General features: G+C 40.0%; 1 protein-coding gene across 1 annotated transcript; it reads left to right on the top strand.

The window, feature by feature from the left end:
* Nucleotides 1-3: 3 nt before the first annotated feature.
* On the top strand, nucleotides 4-13,711 carry LOC143279417 (nitric oxide-associated protein 1-like). The gene is made up of 8 exons (XM_076583462.1): nucleotides 4-1,211; nucleotides 2,268-2,396; nucleotides 2,968-3,135; nucleotides 4,355-4,593; nucleotides 5,460-5,591; nucleotides 7,698-7,814; nucleotides 9,948-10,065; nucleotides 11,721-13,711. Exons 1-8 carry the CDS (start codon nucleotides 71-73, stop codon nucleotides 11,891-11,893), a joined length of 2,217 nt encoding a protein of 738 aa, XP_076439577.1. The 5' UTR covers nucleotides 4-70; the 3' UTR covers nucleotides 11,894-13,711.
* Nucleotides 13,712-18,039: the final 4,328 nt, after the last annotated feature.

Below are 18,039 nucleotides of genomic sequence, written 5' to 3'. Positions count from 1 at the left end.
AAACATGCTTTCCGCAGCTTGTGTTTCTCAGCCAAGGTGATCGAGTGAACATCGCAAGTTTAAAGTAGCTATGGCAAATCTAGATAATTCAGTTCTTAAGCTCCTTTTGAAGTATCGAGCATTCACATACGGGAGAATTGTTCATTTTCGACGTCACTGTCTTCAGAATGTGTCAGCGTTTGAGGTGTTGCACTTTCAGTGCAGACGGCACATAATGTCCACATCATCTTGGAGGTCAAGACAAACAGGAGACATAATAGATCACATAGTGAAACAGAAGACACAGGAAAAAGAGAAAGAAACCTTGCAAAAAACGAAAGAAACTGATAGTCTTGATGATGAAAACGTCCCACTCATTGTGAAGCTGATGTTCCAAAATCGAAACCGAGTGACGCAAAACGACGAACAGAACCAGACTGACCAGCCTCAGAAACTAACTATCCAACAATTACAAAAGACATTGGAAGACATCAAGTGGGATGCAGATGCAACAAAACTTAGAATGAATGTTGAAGGATTGGAAGAAGAAGATGAAGTTGAATCAGATGATCATGAACCTGATGGTGAATTACCTATGATGACAACAATTGAAGACATTTATTTAGATGATGAAGTTCATACTCGAACAATTGGACAGCGATCAAAAAACAATCAGAAAATAAAAGGAACCCCAGATCCTTCCATTCATGCAAGTGACGTTCCTTGTTCAGGCTGTGGAGCAACTCTTCATTGCCAGGATCCAGTCATTCCAGGGTACATGCCCAGTGAGAAGTTCAAATGTTTGACACGTGATGACATGCGCACAAGCATGTGTCAAAGGTGTTTTCTCATCAACACCTACAACATGTACCTCAATGTGAGGGTATCTGCTGAAACATACCCTCAGATCATCCAGAAAATCAAACATACAAAAGCTCTTGTCATCGTTGTTGTTGATCTATTTGACATTGAGAACAGTGTGTATAAAGATCTTCTGAAACACATTGGAACCAGCAGACCTTTGTTTATAGTTGGCAATAAGGTTGACTTGATTCCCAGGGACAGCAGGGGATATCTGGAGCGGACCAGACAAAGATTACTGGAGATGTGCAGTTCAGCTGGACTGAATCCAACAGGGAAAAACATCAAACATGTATGTTTGGTTAGTGCCAAGACAGGCTATGGCATTGAGAGTCTTGTCACCAAACTTATGACAGCATGGCAGCTGAAAGGTACTGTGTCCGTGCAACTTTTCTGTGACGCTGTTTATTGTTACATAGCAGCTTGTCATGATTAATAAAAAAAAAGAAAAAAAAAAGAAGTGATATGTAATGTATTTTTCAAAATGCCAGCGAGACGTTGTTGCATTTTGTCAACAAACTGAATAAGTTATTTACAAAATTTGTAAAAGTAATTATTGAATGAAGAAAAAACAGTTTCTTTTATGGCTCAATGAAATAAATATTTTGATAAAATGAAAACAAGTATCAACATTAACAAATACAACAAAAACAACAACGACAACAAACTATCCATTATTTTTGTCCATTATTTCTGATAGGTCTTTCTATCAAAATTTACATCCATGAAATTAAAATGAAAAAAATATAAGCCCATGTATGTGTATACAAAAATTACAATATTTTTGTTTTGAAAATGCAAGAAGCTGCTGCATACAATAATTTATTGAATAAGTTGAATAACATTTTACACACAGTGCAGTTTAAAACACACACACACACACACATACACAGAGGTGACTTAAATGTGTACTTACCCACATGCATACACAGACACACAGATTTATATACAGACATACACATGATACAGGCACACACACACACACACACACACACACACACACACACACACACACACACAAGCACACACACACAAACACACACACACACACAAGCACACACACAGAGGGAGAGACACATTTGCACTCACATATATTCATATACTTGCATGATACACATGCTCAGAATATATTGACTTGCTTGGAAAAAGAGGTTATTTCCCCTTCTACAACCACCTTTCTACCAAGGCACAGTTATGTTGATTTCAGGAAAGAAAAAAAAAATCTCCTTGTCAGATCAAAACCCCTCCCTCTCTCATTCCCTTCAGTTCTATCCCCTTACCCTCTTCTCACAGCCTTGCCAACAATTCTTTTGAAATTCTGACACTGACGGTTGAAAACCAGAAGGAAGAAATATATTAGTTTTCTGCTGATTTATGCACTTTGAATAAAACTGGTAAAATTTCAGTGCATTTTCACAATTTTTCAGGTCATGTGTATGTGGTGGGAAGTACCAATGCTGGAAAATCCACCTTGTTCAACGCTCTCCTTATGTCTGACTACTGCAAGACTGTTGCCAGAGGCTTCATCAACCGTGCAACTGTGTCGGTGTGGCCAGGTAGAAAACTGTGTCTGGTTCTTTCACTGTTGCAGTGTTGTATCAGTGGACTTTTTACACAGGCAGCTTATTAAAACAAAAAAGTCTGTGGTATGATCATGATTGGGAATGGGTAAAAAAAAGAGAAAATAAAAATTCTCAAACAGTTTTTGCTGTCGCATACCCATACTTACAGTTACACACACAAATTATAGGAAGAAAAAGAAAAGAAAGAAAAGAAGAAAGAAAAAGAAGTAAAAAGTTAAAAAGATATAAAGTGTAAGTGACATGATGTGCATGTATTTGTTATAATAATATGTACCTTTTTGCCACGATATTCAGTGATTGATCATGATATTTGATCATCATGACAGAAAAAGTAAAGCATGCAACCTCAAGATATTTCAAATATTACTTTCAGTTTCATTCTGCTTCTTGAATAAGGTGATAACAGCACAGAAGTACTTTATGGATGAAAAGAAGATGGCATGAAAAAGATACTATGTTTATTCTTTAGAAATATTTCAATTTTGGAGTTTTTTCAGAAGCAAACAGCAAGTCAGTATGTTTTTTTTATGTTTATATACTTCAGGAACAACACTGAACTTGCTGCAGTTCCCCATCATCAACCCAGCTCCCTGGAGGCTGGCACTGCGCTACAACCGCCTGGCCAAAGACCAGAAGGAATATGCAGTGGCAGAGGAACTGCGGCGCTCACGCCTGGAGGAGCTGGGCAGCTTTAAAGCTGATCTGCTGACAGGTAATGTTGTATAAAATGGACCTTTGGATTAGTGTTTTGAATACTTTTCTAGCACTGTCTGCATACATGCATTGGTGAAGTCAACCCAGTGTACAGTTGATTTATTGAGTTCCATAATTTCATTATAACAAATATTAAATAAACTCAGTTTCTGAATCAATATTTATTTTCTGTCACAAAAACATTTACTTTGCTTCTGTCTGTTTTTAGTTTTTCTACTAGAATTTAAAAAAGATTATGGCATCTGATTCCTCCAAATTCCCTGGCAAGGGGAGTGCACTTTTTATTCTTTCTTTTCAAAATTCCCTGGCATTGAACAGGTTAAAACAAATGTACGTGTGTCAGAGCAGAATGATTCAGATTATAATGAGCACACATTTTTGTTGACATTATGTATCATCTTTCCTAGAAGTTCTAGTAAGAAGCTGTAATTATTACCATATGCTTTGTCCTGCAGTATTCTTTCCCAGTTCTCACCATTTTGTGAATGGCTTCTGAACACAATGGCCAAGCATACATATCAGCTGTTTTTCTGTTTATAAATATCTTGGAGCCAGTCACAGATTTCAGATAATCATTCAACTTTTTAAAATCAAGTATTGTTATAGACTTCTTCCACAATTGTAGTTTTGATATTTTATTTAATGATGGAATAATTGTTTATTAGTACTTGTTTTCCTCCACTATCTTGCTGGTCTGTGTAATTATACTCTAAAAAAAGTCTTGCAACTTTGCCACTGAGCATACTTTTTACATGATAATGATAGATTCCTTTTTTTTTCTTTCTAAGTAATGTCAGTTGGACAGATTTCAGTCCAAATACAACTTTGTCACTGATCATACTTTTTACATGATAATAATAGATTCCTTTTTTTTCTTTCTAATTAATGTCAGTTTGATGGATTTCAGTCCAAATACAACTTTGTCACTGATCATACTTTTCACTTGATAATAATCAGTCTCCTTTCTTACTATGTAATGTTGGTTTGACGGATTTCAGTCCAAACACAACTTAGTCACTTAGCATACTTTTTACTTGAAAATAATCAGACTCCTTTCTTTCTACATAATGCCAGTTTGATGGATTTCAGTCCAAACACAACTTTGTCACTGTGCATACTTTTTACATGATAATAATCAGACTCCTTTCTTTCTATGTAATGTCAGTTTGACGGATTTCAGTCCAAATGCAAAAGATTATTTTCTTCTTCTTTTCTAGGCCATGTGGGTCTCACAGATTTCCGGAGTGCACGTACAATAGCTGAAGAGAAAGCAGAGGCAGAGAGGCAGACCGTCGGACAGAGTGTGGTCAGTTTCAGCATGGGAAAGGATGGCGTATTGAAGGAGGCCTCTGGCAACGAAACAGTGAACACAGGGGCCAAGAGCACCGGCTACAGGCCTGAAAGGTTCAAGATGTATTGGTGCAATGACACGCCAGGTGTTGTCAATCCTGAACAGGTAAGGCTGATTGGTTTAGGTGAATGGCCATATTTTTTGTTCAGTATGTTGTGCAAGTGTTACATGGAAAAAGTTTATGTTGGTGCATGGATACAGGCGGATGTGTGCTTGAGTGTGTTTGTGTGTGTGTGTGCGTGCGTGTGCGTGCGTGTGTGTGTGTGTGTGTGTTTTAGATAACGGAAAGGTGATGTTTTTATTGGGCATGCTTTGCTATAAGTATGAATCAGTTGTGTGTGTTTTGGCTTATATGTTGTATGCAAAATTTTACTGTTGCTTGTAATATATATGTATCATGTACTTCACCACACTTAATTTCTCTTACTGAGATGCTAAAGCTATCCTGATCCTGCAGTGCATTAAACATGGCAGGTCACCATGAATTCCTTCATAAGAATACTTACAGTATGGTATTAATAGTACATGTAATGTACGTAATACAACCAGAGGTCTGGTTGAATTTTGTGATCATATCAACAGGAAGACTGGCGCACAGTTTCATTTAAACAGAAATTTAACCCATTGACTGCTGAACCTTGGTAAAATAAGATCAGTGCAGTTACTACTTTCTGTGCACTGATAAATGGTGTGACTGGTTTTGCTGATAAAAAAAGTAATACAGTCTGAAGAAGAAAAATCTAAATAATGATGACTGACAACCTGGCCTGGAAGCTGAATATTAGTGAAGGGACAAAACTTCTTTACGAAGCATACTATTCAACAGCAGTCAAGAGGAGATGAAATACAGTGAGCCTGGACGTGAGATGTACGTGGAAAAACTGAGAAGAGCCATGCGCCACTGAGAAGAGTGTGCAGAAGGCAGGAGAAACGTCTCCTTACAGGCAGGATGACTCATTTCTGTGACACAGATCATCAACCTGCTTGAACCTGAGGAGCTGAGGACCCTCCTGCCCCGGACCAAAGTCATCCCTCAGTGTTTGGTGCTGCGACCTGGACAGGTGTTGTTTGTGACGGGCATGGGCCGCATCGACTACGTACAGGTCAGTAGAGGACTGTTGGGTAATGCATTCACCTAGTTAGCGAGACAATCTGAGCATATGGGATCGAATCCCACTCTCTCCAGTATTTTCTTCCCATCCACTGGACCTTGGGTGGTAGTCTGGACACTAGTCATTCGGATGAGATGATAAACCAAGGTCCTGTTTGTTGTACTTAGTATTGGCAAAAGAACCCATGGCAAAGAAAAGGGTTGTCCACAGCAAAATTCTGTAGAAATAATCCACTTTGGTAATGAAACAAATACACATGCAGGCAGAAAAAAAGTGTGACACTGCACTATACAATACTATACAATACAATACAATACAATACAATACAATACAATACCACATGAATGCATATGCATGTACAGTTCCAAAGATTCACTTTTGCACAAACTTTCTTCAGTCAGCTTCTCATCTGTAACTGGCACTGACCCTGAATATCTCTGTGACATTCTTCATCACTACACCCCATCTCAAATGTCTGCTCTTCAACTGATACTCTTGTACTAAGTGTTCAATCTAAGAAATTCCTATGATCCTTACTTTCTTCTTAGTCTTTGTATCCAGCCACCTAGATTACCCATCCATTAGACACTCCATCCCAAATCTTCACTGAAGACCCATCTATTTTAGCAGTGTTGATATCCTTGGTCCGCCGCTGCTTCCAAACTGCGTTTTATCCATGCTGTGAATGTTTTCTTGTGCAACTCCTCGAGTGCTTTCTCCAACAATGACTTCATACCATTGTGGGTGTCAAGTAGGAAGACTATATCATTGTGACAAACGTTGAAGTCCTTGAGTGAGTCAACATCCTTTCAGCATTGAAGGTATGCTACTGACCAGACCAATGGGCAGGACATCTTTGACGCATGGAGGACACGAATGCCTAAAGCCATTTTCTATGGTGAGCTTTCCTAGGATAAATGTGACAGAGGAGCCTCACTAAAACGCCACAGAGACCAGCTGAAGTGACAGTAAATGCAGCTGGCATCCCAGAAAAGGATGGGGAATTCATCACAAAGAGATGGAGACAACCAGAGATCAACTTCCATCCGAGGTGCTGAGACCTTTGAAGCTGCAAGAAGGAAAAGCGCAGATGGAGGAAGGAATGCATCTGTTGCCCAGAGACCTCCTACCCATGGATTTCCTTGCTCTCTTTGCACCAGGGTGTGTCGCTCAAGAATAAGCCTGCACAACCATCAGAGGGCTGTTGCCAAGGAACTTCCACTGTATGACCCTTGAATCAGAGGAACCTGTTGTCAATCAGTCACATGTTTTTTTGTATATTTGAGTGACTGTATGTAAGACTGTGTAAGCATGTATGTGTAGTGTATATTTAAGTTGTATTATAATGTCTGTTTGCAGTGAGTGTGTAATTTGTTTTATGTTATCGATTCATCATTTACAGTTTAATGAATTTTGTAGTGCTTTGAAATCTTGAGAAATGTACTGGACATCTGTTCTTCGTTATTATTACCGGTAGTTGGTTGACACTTTTTATTCACTGTAACATGTCTCTTTTGTGAGTTTCTTGATTAGAAAATAAGCGTAAAATGTGGCATACGATTTGTCCAAGTAACATTTTAAGTAACAGGTTAAGAATTGTTGTCCTCAGTTCTGGGGATTCGACTGATTTTATTTTTTCTTGAAGTTTTTCTTCAGTTTGTTTTTCTTAATCCATAATTGCCTTCTGTCAAGCCATTTGCATTTGTTTTAGTTTTTCAAAGAGCTTCTCACTTCTTTGAAATTTTCATCATCTCAGTTTGTGACAAGACTGCTATTCTTTTAGTGTGTGTGTTATTTAGTGTGTTAGTGTGTGTGTGTGTGTACATGTGAGTGCGTGCATGTGTGAACATATTCTGCCTGTAAAGTTAAAAAGTATGACTGTTATCTGTTTCATTTGTGTGTGTGTGTGTGTGTGTGTGTGTGTGTGCATGCGCATACACATGCATATGCATGTGTGTGTGCATGCGCATGCACATGCATATGCATGTGTGTGCATGTGTACAACATCCTGACTGCAACCAGTTTCAAACCACTATTATTGTGTGTGTGTGTGTATGTTTGGGTTAACCTTCTGCCCTGTGCATGACGATGTTGCAGGGCAACACTTCAGTCTACCTGACAGCCTACGTTTCCCAGGCCATTAAGCTGCACGTGAAGGACAGGGCAGAGGCTGACCACTTCCACCACACTCATCTTGGCACGGCTTCCCTTGCAGTGGGTCTCACTTCTTCTGCCTAGGGAAGATTATAGGGATGGTTTGCAGGCTTACTTTTGTGGTGGACCTTTGGTCGGTTGCACAGCAAGAAGTAGGTCATATGACGTCACAAGCAGCCTATCACCGTAACTAGCTTTTCTGAGTTTGCACTGCCTTTGTTCGGGCAACTTTTCGGCAGAGTTTATAAATGGATCATTTTGAATATGTAATGGCAGAAATGTGACAAGAAACACGCTCAAAGTAAACATAGAAGACTAAAACAAATAATGGGTACGATTATAATACCAAATATATCTTGTAAACTTGCAAAAATAGTTGCCAAAAATGTTCAAAATCCTTTTGTCACAACAGCGATTTCCACAATGAAATTTTAGCCTTTCATTGACCTGGAATAAACTGGAAATGGAGGTGCGCATGTGCACGCAGTTCTTGCTAAAAATAACCGGGGAACCTCCACGAAAAAAAGACGAAAGTGGGTCTGCAAACCCGCCCTATTATGTGGATGGTGGTACAGTGGAAACACATCTGCCTAGGAAATGAGAGAATCTGAGGGTAGAGGATCGAATCTACATGTGACAGAATTTTCTCCCTTTACTCAAGACCTTGAGTGGTGGTATGCACACTAGTTAGTCAGATGATATGAGGTTCCGTGTGCAGCAGGCACTTCACACACATAATTAAAAACCTCATGGCAACAAGAAGGTTGTCCCTGGCAAAATTCTGTAGAAAGATGCACCTTGATAGTAAAACACATGCACTTGCAGACAGGAAAAAGGGAGAAAAAAAAAATTGATTGGTGACATTAGTGACACACTGTCCCTGGCGAGAGAGCAGCCCAAAATTTCACAAAGAGAAATCTGTTGTGACAAAAAAGTAACACAACACAACACAACACAGTACAGTACAGTACAGTAAAATAACAATGATAGTAATAATAATAATGCAGATTGACAATTACACTTCAAAGTCTAGGAGTTCATAATGATTTACAAGAAAAAGTTATACACAGTGAACATACATGCTTCAGATACATCACATGCAAACAACATTCCCTCTGTACCTCAAAGAAAACAAATAAAAATCTCAAACACTTTTTTTTTTCTTTTTTTTTTTTTTTTTTTACAGAAGAAACAAAACTGAAAGAAATGATTATGTTCCCTGACTTTTAGAAACAAAAGGTTTTGATGAGTTTCACTGCCACCCAAAATTTGAAACTGGCTGCTATCCGATCTGCATGAAAGTCCAACCCTGAGTGACTTTAAAATCAATCTCAAGACACAGTTATGTTTTCCAAGCATGACCTTAAGTGTAGCTTAGATGCACGACCAGTCAATATTAGTCAACAATATTCATAACCAGTCAACAATATGCATGACCAGTCAATATTGGTCAACAATATGCATGACCAGTCAATATTGGTCAACAGTATGCATGACCAGTCAATATCGGTCAACAGTATACATGACCAGCCAGTATCGGTCAACAGTATGTATGACCAGCCAGTATCGGTCAACAGTATGCATGACCAGCCAGTATTGGTCAACAGTATGCATGACCAGTCAGTGTTAGTCAACAGTATGCATGACCAGCCAGTATTGGTCAACAGTATGCATGACCAGTCAGTGTTGGTCAACAGTATGCATGACCAGCCAGTATTGGTCAACAGTATGCATGACCAGTCAGTGTTGGTCAACAATATGCATGACCAGTCAGTGTTGGTCAACAGTCAACATGGATTGATATTCTCCTCACACATGGAAAGCTCAGTGTTGAAAACCTCACTCTGACCTGGTTGCCTTCACCTTTAGCCTGGTCTTTTCTTTCTGTTTCGTTTTTAAGCATTCTCAGATTTTCGTGACTGAAACATAACGGCTTTGACAGCAGATGTGAGTGATTGTTTTAACAAGCATGTTGAATATCAAATGGAAAAAGAAGGAAAGCCGATTTTGGATTAGAAAGCGGGCTTTAGATGTACCAAGACTCAACATCATTTTGATGTCACTGCAGATTACTTCACTTTTAGGGAGTCACATGTTTCGATTTTGTTTTGCGTGCATATATCTAGGTGATTATTTTGATAAGTTTTATGAATATGCTTCAGATCTTAAGGTCATGCTTGCTCTTCCTTGCAGATTCCACTGGGCAATGAGGAGAGACTGTCCAGAATTCCTTCTTTGATTGGTCGAGAGTTCCACATCACTGGCACAAATTGGGATGAAGCTGCTGCAGACATCCAGTTGTCTTCTCTGGGTGAGTTTTTTTATGAGGTGTTTTAAAGAAACAAGATTTTCTTAAGTTGACCTGGCTTTGTTTAACTCTTTCACCACCATAGACGACTTTAGTTGACAAGACGGTGCAATGCCTTCAGCAACAACTTAGGTCAACATCGAGGGGTCATGTTTTCGACATTGTAACAAAGCTTGACAGCTGCAGCCAATAGAACAATGACTGACCTTTGCCTCCTGACTGAGTCTGAAGTGAACAAGTCCATCGTGTTGTTTTGACATGAAACGAAGCCTATGTCTGAGAGTATTGTTATCTAGAATATTTGGCACTGTGGAGTGTTGTGCACACAGACACTTGGTGGTGAGAGAGTTAAGAGAAAATGAAAGAAAACAAAAGTTGGTTTTGGGGGGTAGATGTTTGTTGTACTACAGAAGTAAAAATATGTTTGTGTTGTGCTTTCAGTACAGTCGTTAATATGCAATGAAGTCATGGAATAAAGAATCTTCTGCAGTTTTCTTTGCTGTTGATTCCCCTATGCCTCTGCAATAGTTTTAAACATTAGAATGCTTTTGTTTGATGTTTGTGAAGATTGTGCTTGAACACACGCACACAACACACACACACACACAAACATAAACATGCATATGTACACACATTTATTTGTTTTTGATTTTGTTTTTGTTTAGATTGTTTGATGCAAAAAAGGAGTTACTGCTTACTTGATTTTCACTCGTGATATAAAATTTATACTCTGAGTTTTTGACAACCACATATACACACACACAGACACAGACAAAGAGACACATACAGACACACACACAGACACACACAGACACACAGAGACACACAAACACACATACACACACACTCTCTCTCTCTTTCTTTCTCTCTCTCACTCATATACACATACTCACACACTCACATTTGTACACACACACATTTACACACACATGCACACACACACACACACACACACACCCTCGCCTTGCCTCTAATCCCCCTCCCACACACACACAGACATTGCTCACAGCACTAACAGCACTAACACTCTGTGCCCCCTCCCACACACAGAGACATGGCTCACAGCACTAACACTCTGTGCCCCCTTCCACACACACAGACATGGCTCACAGCACTAACACTCTGTTCCCCCTCCCACACACACAGACATTGCTCACAGCACTAACAGCACTAACACTCTGTGCCCCCTCCCACACACAGAGACATGGCTCACAGCACTAACACTCTGTGCCCCCTCCCACACACAGAGACATGGCTCACAGCACTAACACTCTGTGCCCCCTCCCACACACACAGACATGGCTCACAGCACTAACACTCTGTGCCCCCTCCCACACACAGAGACATGGCTCACAGCACTACCACTCTGTGCCCCCTCCCACACACAGAGACATGGCTCACAACACTAACACTCTGTGCCCCCTCCCACACACAGAGACATGGCTCACAGCACTAACACTCTGTGCCCCCTCCCACACACAGAGACATGGCTCACAGCACTAACACTCTGTGCCCCCTCCCACACACAGAGACATGGCTCACAGCACTAACACTCTGTGCCCCCTCCCACACACAGAGACATGGCTCACAGCACTAACACTCTGTGCCCCCTCCCACACACAGAGACATGGCTCACAGCACTAACACTCTGTTCCCAGGCTGGGTGTCAGTGGCAGCAGGTCCAGGGATGCCCGTCACCCTCAGAGCCTTCACTCCTGGTGCCAGAGGTCTCCACCTCCGCACCCCTGCCCTCCTCCCCCACTACACCTCCTTCAGAGGACGACGCAAAGGGAAGACCCCCTTTTATCGCCCCAAGCAGCTGCCACTGTGACGGCTGTCTTCTGCTGTTTTTTTTTAAGCTTGTGCTGCGGGTTTTTTTTTGTGTGTGTGAAAGGACCATGAACCGTTTTCATGCCTTTGGACAAAAAGCGTGGACTGTTGTTTGTCGTGCTGTGACCGTGAATGTCTTCTTCTTTTCCCTTAACTCTGTGAAGAGTCATTGGGGCACTGCACGTGAGAACTGTTCCTCATATTCCTCAAGGTCTGTTGGTTGTGTGTCAAAGCCTGGGTCTCTGCAGATGGTTTTCCTGTCCATTCCTTGCAATGTCAGTTCACAATTGGTTCTGTCTTTCCCTTCATTTCCCTCCTTTAACAGTTCCTTGGAGGATTGTTTCAGCAAGGCCACTGAATCTTCTTACATGGCTATACCAGCATAGTTTTCTTTTTGAATAATTGATGTCAACAGGTCTTCATATAGTCCAGTGTCCTGCTTGATGTACTGATGCAGTTGTTCATTGGTATATATCTTCATGTTTTTCGAAAGAAGTAAACTGGGAAATGTGCTGCATTGGTGGGTGTGGAATGTATAGACTAAAAACACCAACTTTGCTTGTTGTTGTTTGAGAACAGATTGTGTCTGGTTTTCTGAGACTGTAGAAATGTAATGAGTTTAAACAATTTATATGTGAGGTTAAACTTGTTTGAAGGGGGAATGCTGATTTGCTCTGCAAATCAGTGCTGCAGTGTGAACATGTGATGATGTCACTGCTGCAGATATTGTTGATGTGCTCCAGTGTGAACAGGGGATGATGTCATTGCTGCAGATATTGTTGATGTGCTCCAGTGTGAACAGGGGATGATGTCATTGCTGCAGATATTGTTGATGTGCTCCAGTGTGAACATGGGATGATGTCATTGCTGCAGATATTGTTGATGTGCTCCAGTGTGAACAAGGGGATGATGTCACTGCTGCAGATATTGCTATTGTGCTGCAGTATGAACATGGGATGATGTCACTGCTGCAGATATTGCCATTGTGCTGCAGTGTGAACAGGGGATGATGTCACTGCTGCAGATATTGCTGTTGTGCTCCAGTGTGAACAAGGGGATGATGTCACTGCTGCAGATATTGCTGTTGTGCTGCAGTATGAACATGGGGTGATGTCACTGCTGCAGATATTGCTGTTGTGTTGCAGTATGAACATGGGATGATGTCACTGCTGCAGATATTGCCATTGTGCTGCAGTATGAACATGGGATGATGTCACTGCTGCAGATATTGCCATTGTGCTGCAGTGTGAACAGGGGATGATGTCACTGCTGCAGATATTGCCATTGTGCTGCAGTATGAACAGGGGATGATGTCACTGCTGCAGATATTGCCATTGTGCTGCAGTGTGAACAGGGGATGATGTCACTGCTGCAGATATTGCCATTGTGCTGCAGTGTGAACAGGGGATGATGTCACTGCTGCAGATATTGCCGTTGTGCTGCAGTGTGAACAGTGGATGATGTCACTACTGCAGATATTGCCATTGTGTTGCAGTGTGAACCGGGGATGATGTCACTGTTGCAGATATTGCCATTGTGCTGCAGTATGAACATGGGATGATGTCACTGCTGCAGATATTGCCATTGTGTTGCAGTGTGAACAGGGGATGGTGTCACTGTTGCAGATATTGCCATTGTGTTGCAGTGTGAACAGGGGATGATGTCACTACTGCAGATAGTGCCATTGTGCTGCATTGTGAACAGGGGATGGTGTCACTACTGCAGATATTGCCATTGTGCTGCAGTGTGAACAGGGGATGATGTCACTGCTGCAGATATTGCCATTGTGCTGCAGTGTGAACAGGGGATAATGACATCATTGCTGCAGACATTGCCTTTCTGATATCAGTAAACATTAGAGAGTTGAGTAGTATAAGAGATGGGGGTTCTATATACAACTTTTTTGGGCGTATTAGCTTGTGTTAAGGCCCTCAAGCATAAAAAAAATTTAACCAAAACCTGTGTATGTTGGAGTAATATGACCCTCAAGCATAAAAAAAAAATATATATAGTTAAAACAAGTTATATGTGTATGGAGAGCCAAATCACAAGATAAAAAAAAAAAAATGATGGTTGGATATGTGTATGGGGGGGAGCGAAACGGTCATGGGGGTTCTATATACAACCGACCCCAGCCCAAAACCGCGCAATACCGCCCTCAAGCATCATAAAAAAAAAAATCTAGTTAAAACCAGTTATAACCAGTTACGTGTATGGAGAGCGAAACGGTCGCCCCGTTCCCCGTGTGTGCTAGCGACCGCACGGCGTGTGTAGTGGGAGTGGTCCCGCGCACAGCCTGCTTCCCGCGCGCACAGCCTGCCTCCGCGTATCTTCCCACCCGCGCGCGAAGATTGTGATCACCCTATTAGAGAAAAGATTATATTGTATATATAGAAAAAATAATGCCTTTTCCACATAACATTTGTGAGTACCCCCAAGTTAAAACAAATAGAGTATGCGGTCGAGCTTGCATGGGGCTCTATTGTAAAGATCATATTAAATGTCATAGAAAAGGAATGTCACTTCCAGTACTTTGTATAAAATGCAACCTTTATGTACGTACGAAGTATGTTATTTGTTGTAAATGTAAGCATAAAAAAGAGAAGCCTCCTCCCATGGAGAAAAAGATTGATCCTATACCCGATTGTGGAGAACATTCAAGCGACTCTGAGGATGATGATGATGACGATGATGAAATTGACCCTTTTGAAACTTATTCAAGAGGGTATATTCCACCCTTTGGTGGAGTAATCATTGGATTCAGAGATTGATCAACTTGTAAAAAAAAATCCTATTAGAGAAAAAAATATAATAGTATATATAGAGAGAAAAATGGTGCAACGATATTCTGAAAAATATTACCGTGATCTCGCTTCAAGAAAAGAGATTCCTAATCATGAATCTATGAATAAAACTGAGTTGATTAAAGCACTGGGGTTTGATGCTTTGGAGGGGGAGACCAATGCTACGCTTAAAGATATTGCACGAAAGCTCAAAATTCGTGGTTTTAGTAGAATGAAAAAAGATGAACTTATTAAAAATATACGTCAACTACAACATAAAGCTGAATCCACGGAGGAGTTTGGTAGTATTATTAAAAATTATAAACTTGCGGCTCTTCCAAATGAAATAGATCCGCTTTCGTTTATGATGAGTAAAGTGGACACTATTAACCAAAGAGCTATTCCACTGACCAAACAAAATATTGTTTTAACGGTGGAGTTTGGTCAAATTAAAAATAATGATACTACTGTAGCTGTATTTCGATCGGAATATCAAAGTATTATTGATGTTGTTGATGATCAAGATATTGAAAAACAAATAAAACAGATTTTGTTAAAAATAGAAAATTTTACAAATGAAGGTTCAGGATGGTTCATTAAAAGAATCTTTAGTTTATGGGTGAATAGAGTTTCTATTACATCTCCAGGATCCTTTATTGAATCACCACAGTGGTTAAAAAATAAAAGAGCTGTGATTAATATTAAAAATAAAGATGATCAATGTATAAGACATTGTTTACGTGCACACAAGTTTCCAGCAAAAGCGAATTCTAATTTAACTTATTCCTATCCTTCTGATGATGGGTTTAATTTTGAAAATATTGACTTTCCTACACCAATAAAACAAATTACAAGGATCGAGACTCAAAATAATATTGCTATTAATGTATACTATTTAAAAAATAAAACGATTGAACGCGCAAGAATATCAAAACAACCCACCAACATGGAGCGTATTAAACTTCTTATTATAGAAAATGAAAATGGTGGACAACATTATACTTATATTAAGAATTTTAACAGACTACTGAGTAATACAAACAAACACAAAGCAGCCATGTACTTTTGTGAGTATTGCTTGACAGGTACAACATCATCAGAACTTTTAGAAGAACATATTAAGCGATGCGCGCAGATCAACCACAAGAACTATTCTCGCGTTGAGATGCCATCAGAGAAGACAAAAATGATCAAATTTACCAATTTTCAAAAACAAATGCAAGTTAGTGATGTGATATATGCTGATTTTGAGGCGATTTGTAAAGAAATAAAAGACGATTCCGATTCGAATAAGACCATCAAAGAAAGCGAACACATCATCTCGTCATACGGGTTTGTGCATGTTAGGTCTGATGGAAGGGCGTACAAACCGCAACTATTTCGTGGTGAGAATGCGGTCAGTCATTTTCTCGATAAACTTCGAATAATATATTATCATACTGTCAAGGAATTGAAAAAACCAGTTCCAATAAAGATGACCAAAAAAGATAATGAATCGTTTGAAAACGAACGAGTTTGTTGGATATGTAGAGGGGAACTACCCGCAAATGATAAAGTAAGAGATCATGACCATATCACAGGGAACTATAGAGGTGCCGCGCATGCATCGTGTAATCTTAAATTGAGAATAAAACCCGACGAATTTGTGTTGTCGATATTATTTCACAACCTCAAAGGTTACGACTCTCACGCGATCATTTCGGAGCTCGCGAACAAAGGTGGTGGTAGAATTACGTGTATCGCGAATAATAAAGAGAAGTACATCACATTCAGTTGGGGAAGGTTGAAGTTTTTAGATAGTTTCGCATTCTTGAGTTCGAGTCTCGACCAGCTTGCGAAGAACCTTCCGGATGATAAGAAGTTTTTAACGCGCAAACATTTCACAGATGAGGAGGAGTTCAAGCTCGTTACGAGAAAAGGAGTCTTTCCGTACGAATATATTACCGATTGGAGTAAATACGAAGATACGAAACTACCAAAGAAAAGTCATTTCTTTAGTAAACTTAACAACACGGATATATCAGAAAGTGACCACGAGCATGCCAAGAATGTGTGGAAGAAGTTTAAATGTAAGAATCTAGGTGATTATAACGATCTGTACTTAGTCACTGATGTGCTGTTACTTGCCGATGTGTTCCAGAATTTTAGAAATACGTGTTTGCGAACTCATAATCTCGATCCTGTTCATTATTACACGCTTCCCGGAATGTCTTGGGATGCTTTACTCAAGAGTACGGGAATAGAACTCGAACTGTTGACTGATATCGAACAATATAACATGATAGAGGCGGGAATACGCGGTGGAATCAGTATGACTGTAAGAAGATACGCGGAGGCTAATAACAAGTATATGAAAGATTACAGGCCTGAAAAAACGGATTCGTATATCATGTATCTCGACGCGAACAACTTGTATGGTTGGGCGATGTTACAAGCTTTACCCACTGGTGGATTTATCTGGGATAACGATGCCAATCTCGAAAAGATTCTAAATCACCCCGACGATGATGAGACGGGATATATTGTGGAGTGTGATATCGAGTACCCTGAGGAATTACACGACGAACATAACGATTATCCCCTAGCTCCTGAGAAAATAGAAATAAAACTCGAAAACCTCTCACCCTATCAACGACGCCTTCGTGAAAAACTCGAGATGCGCGGAAAGGAAACGAGAAAATTAGTTCCGAATCTATGGAATAAGGTTGGTTATGTCGTTCACTATAGAAATCTCAAGCTATACACGCAACTTGGCATGAAAGTAACTAAAATCACAAAAGTGTTAAAGTTTAATCAAAGTCCCTGGATGGCGCCCTATATATTGATGAACACCAAACTGAGACAAGCCGCTACTAACGATGCCGATAAAGATCTGTATAAATTAATGAACAACTCGGTATTTGGTAAAACTATGGAAAATATCAGAATGAGAACGAATATCAAATTATTCAAGTTAGATGAAGAGGACAAGGCACGCAAACTAATAAACAAACCGGCTTATGTCGATCATATGATCATCAACGAGAAACTTCTAGCGATTCACTACAAAAAAAATAAGCTTGTGCTCAATAAACCTATCTATATCGGGATGGCCATTCTCGACCTATCCAAGTATCTCATGTATGATTTGTATTACAACCACTACAAGAAAAAATATGGATGCAGGTTGTTATATACTGATACCGATTCATTCATTCTCCACGTAGAATGCGAGGATTTTATCGCTTGTATGGATGATAATGTACATGACCGCAGTAATTTTCCAAAAGATCATCCATTGTACGATAAATCGATAGAGAAAGTGCCAGGATACATGAAAAGTGAGCTCGGATGTAAACCGATCCGACAATTCTGCGGCTTGCGC

This window comes from Babylonia areolata, chromosome 2, assembly GCF_041734735.1.
Source record: "Babylonia areolata isolate BAREFJ2019XMU chromosome 2, ASM4173473v1, whole genome shotgun sequence".
Classification (NCBI taxonomy): domain Eukaryota; kingdom Metazoa; phylum Mollusca; class Gastropoda; order Neogastropoda; family Buccinidae; genus Babylonia; species Babylonia areolata.
The sequence above is the reverse complement of the archived record's forward strand: the minus strand, read 5'-3'. Positions and strand labels throughout refer to the sequence as shown.

Bases quoted from the DNA above. Each gene is read 5' to 3' on its own strand.
- LOC143279417 (XM_076583462.1), top strand. From the start codon at position 71: ATGGCAAATCTAGATAATTCAGTTCTTAAGCTCCTTTTGAAGTATCGA. The intron at 1,212-2,267 runs GTACTGTGTCCG...ACAATTTTTCAG, and splicing joins GACAGCATGGCAGCTGAAAG to GTCATGTGTATGTGGTGGGA. The intron at 2,397-2,967 runs GTAGAAAACTGT...TATATACTTCAG, and splicing joins AACTGTGTCGGTGTGGCCAG to GAACAACACTGAACTTGCTG.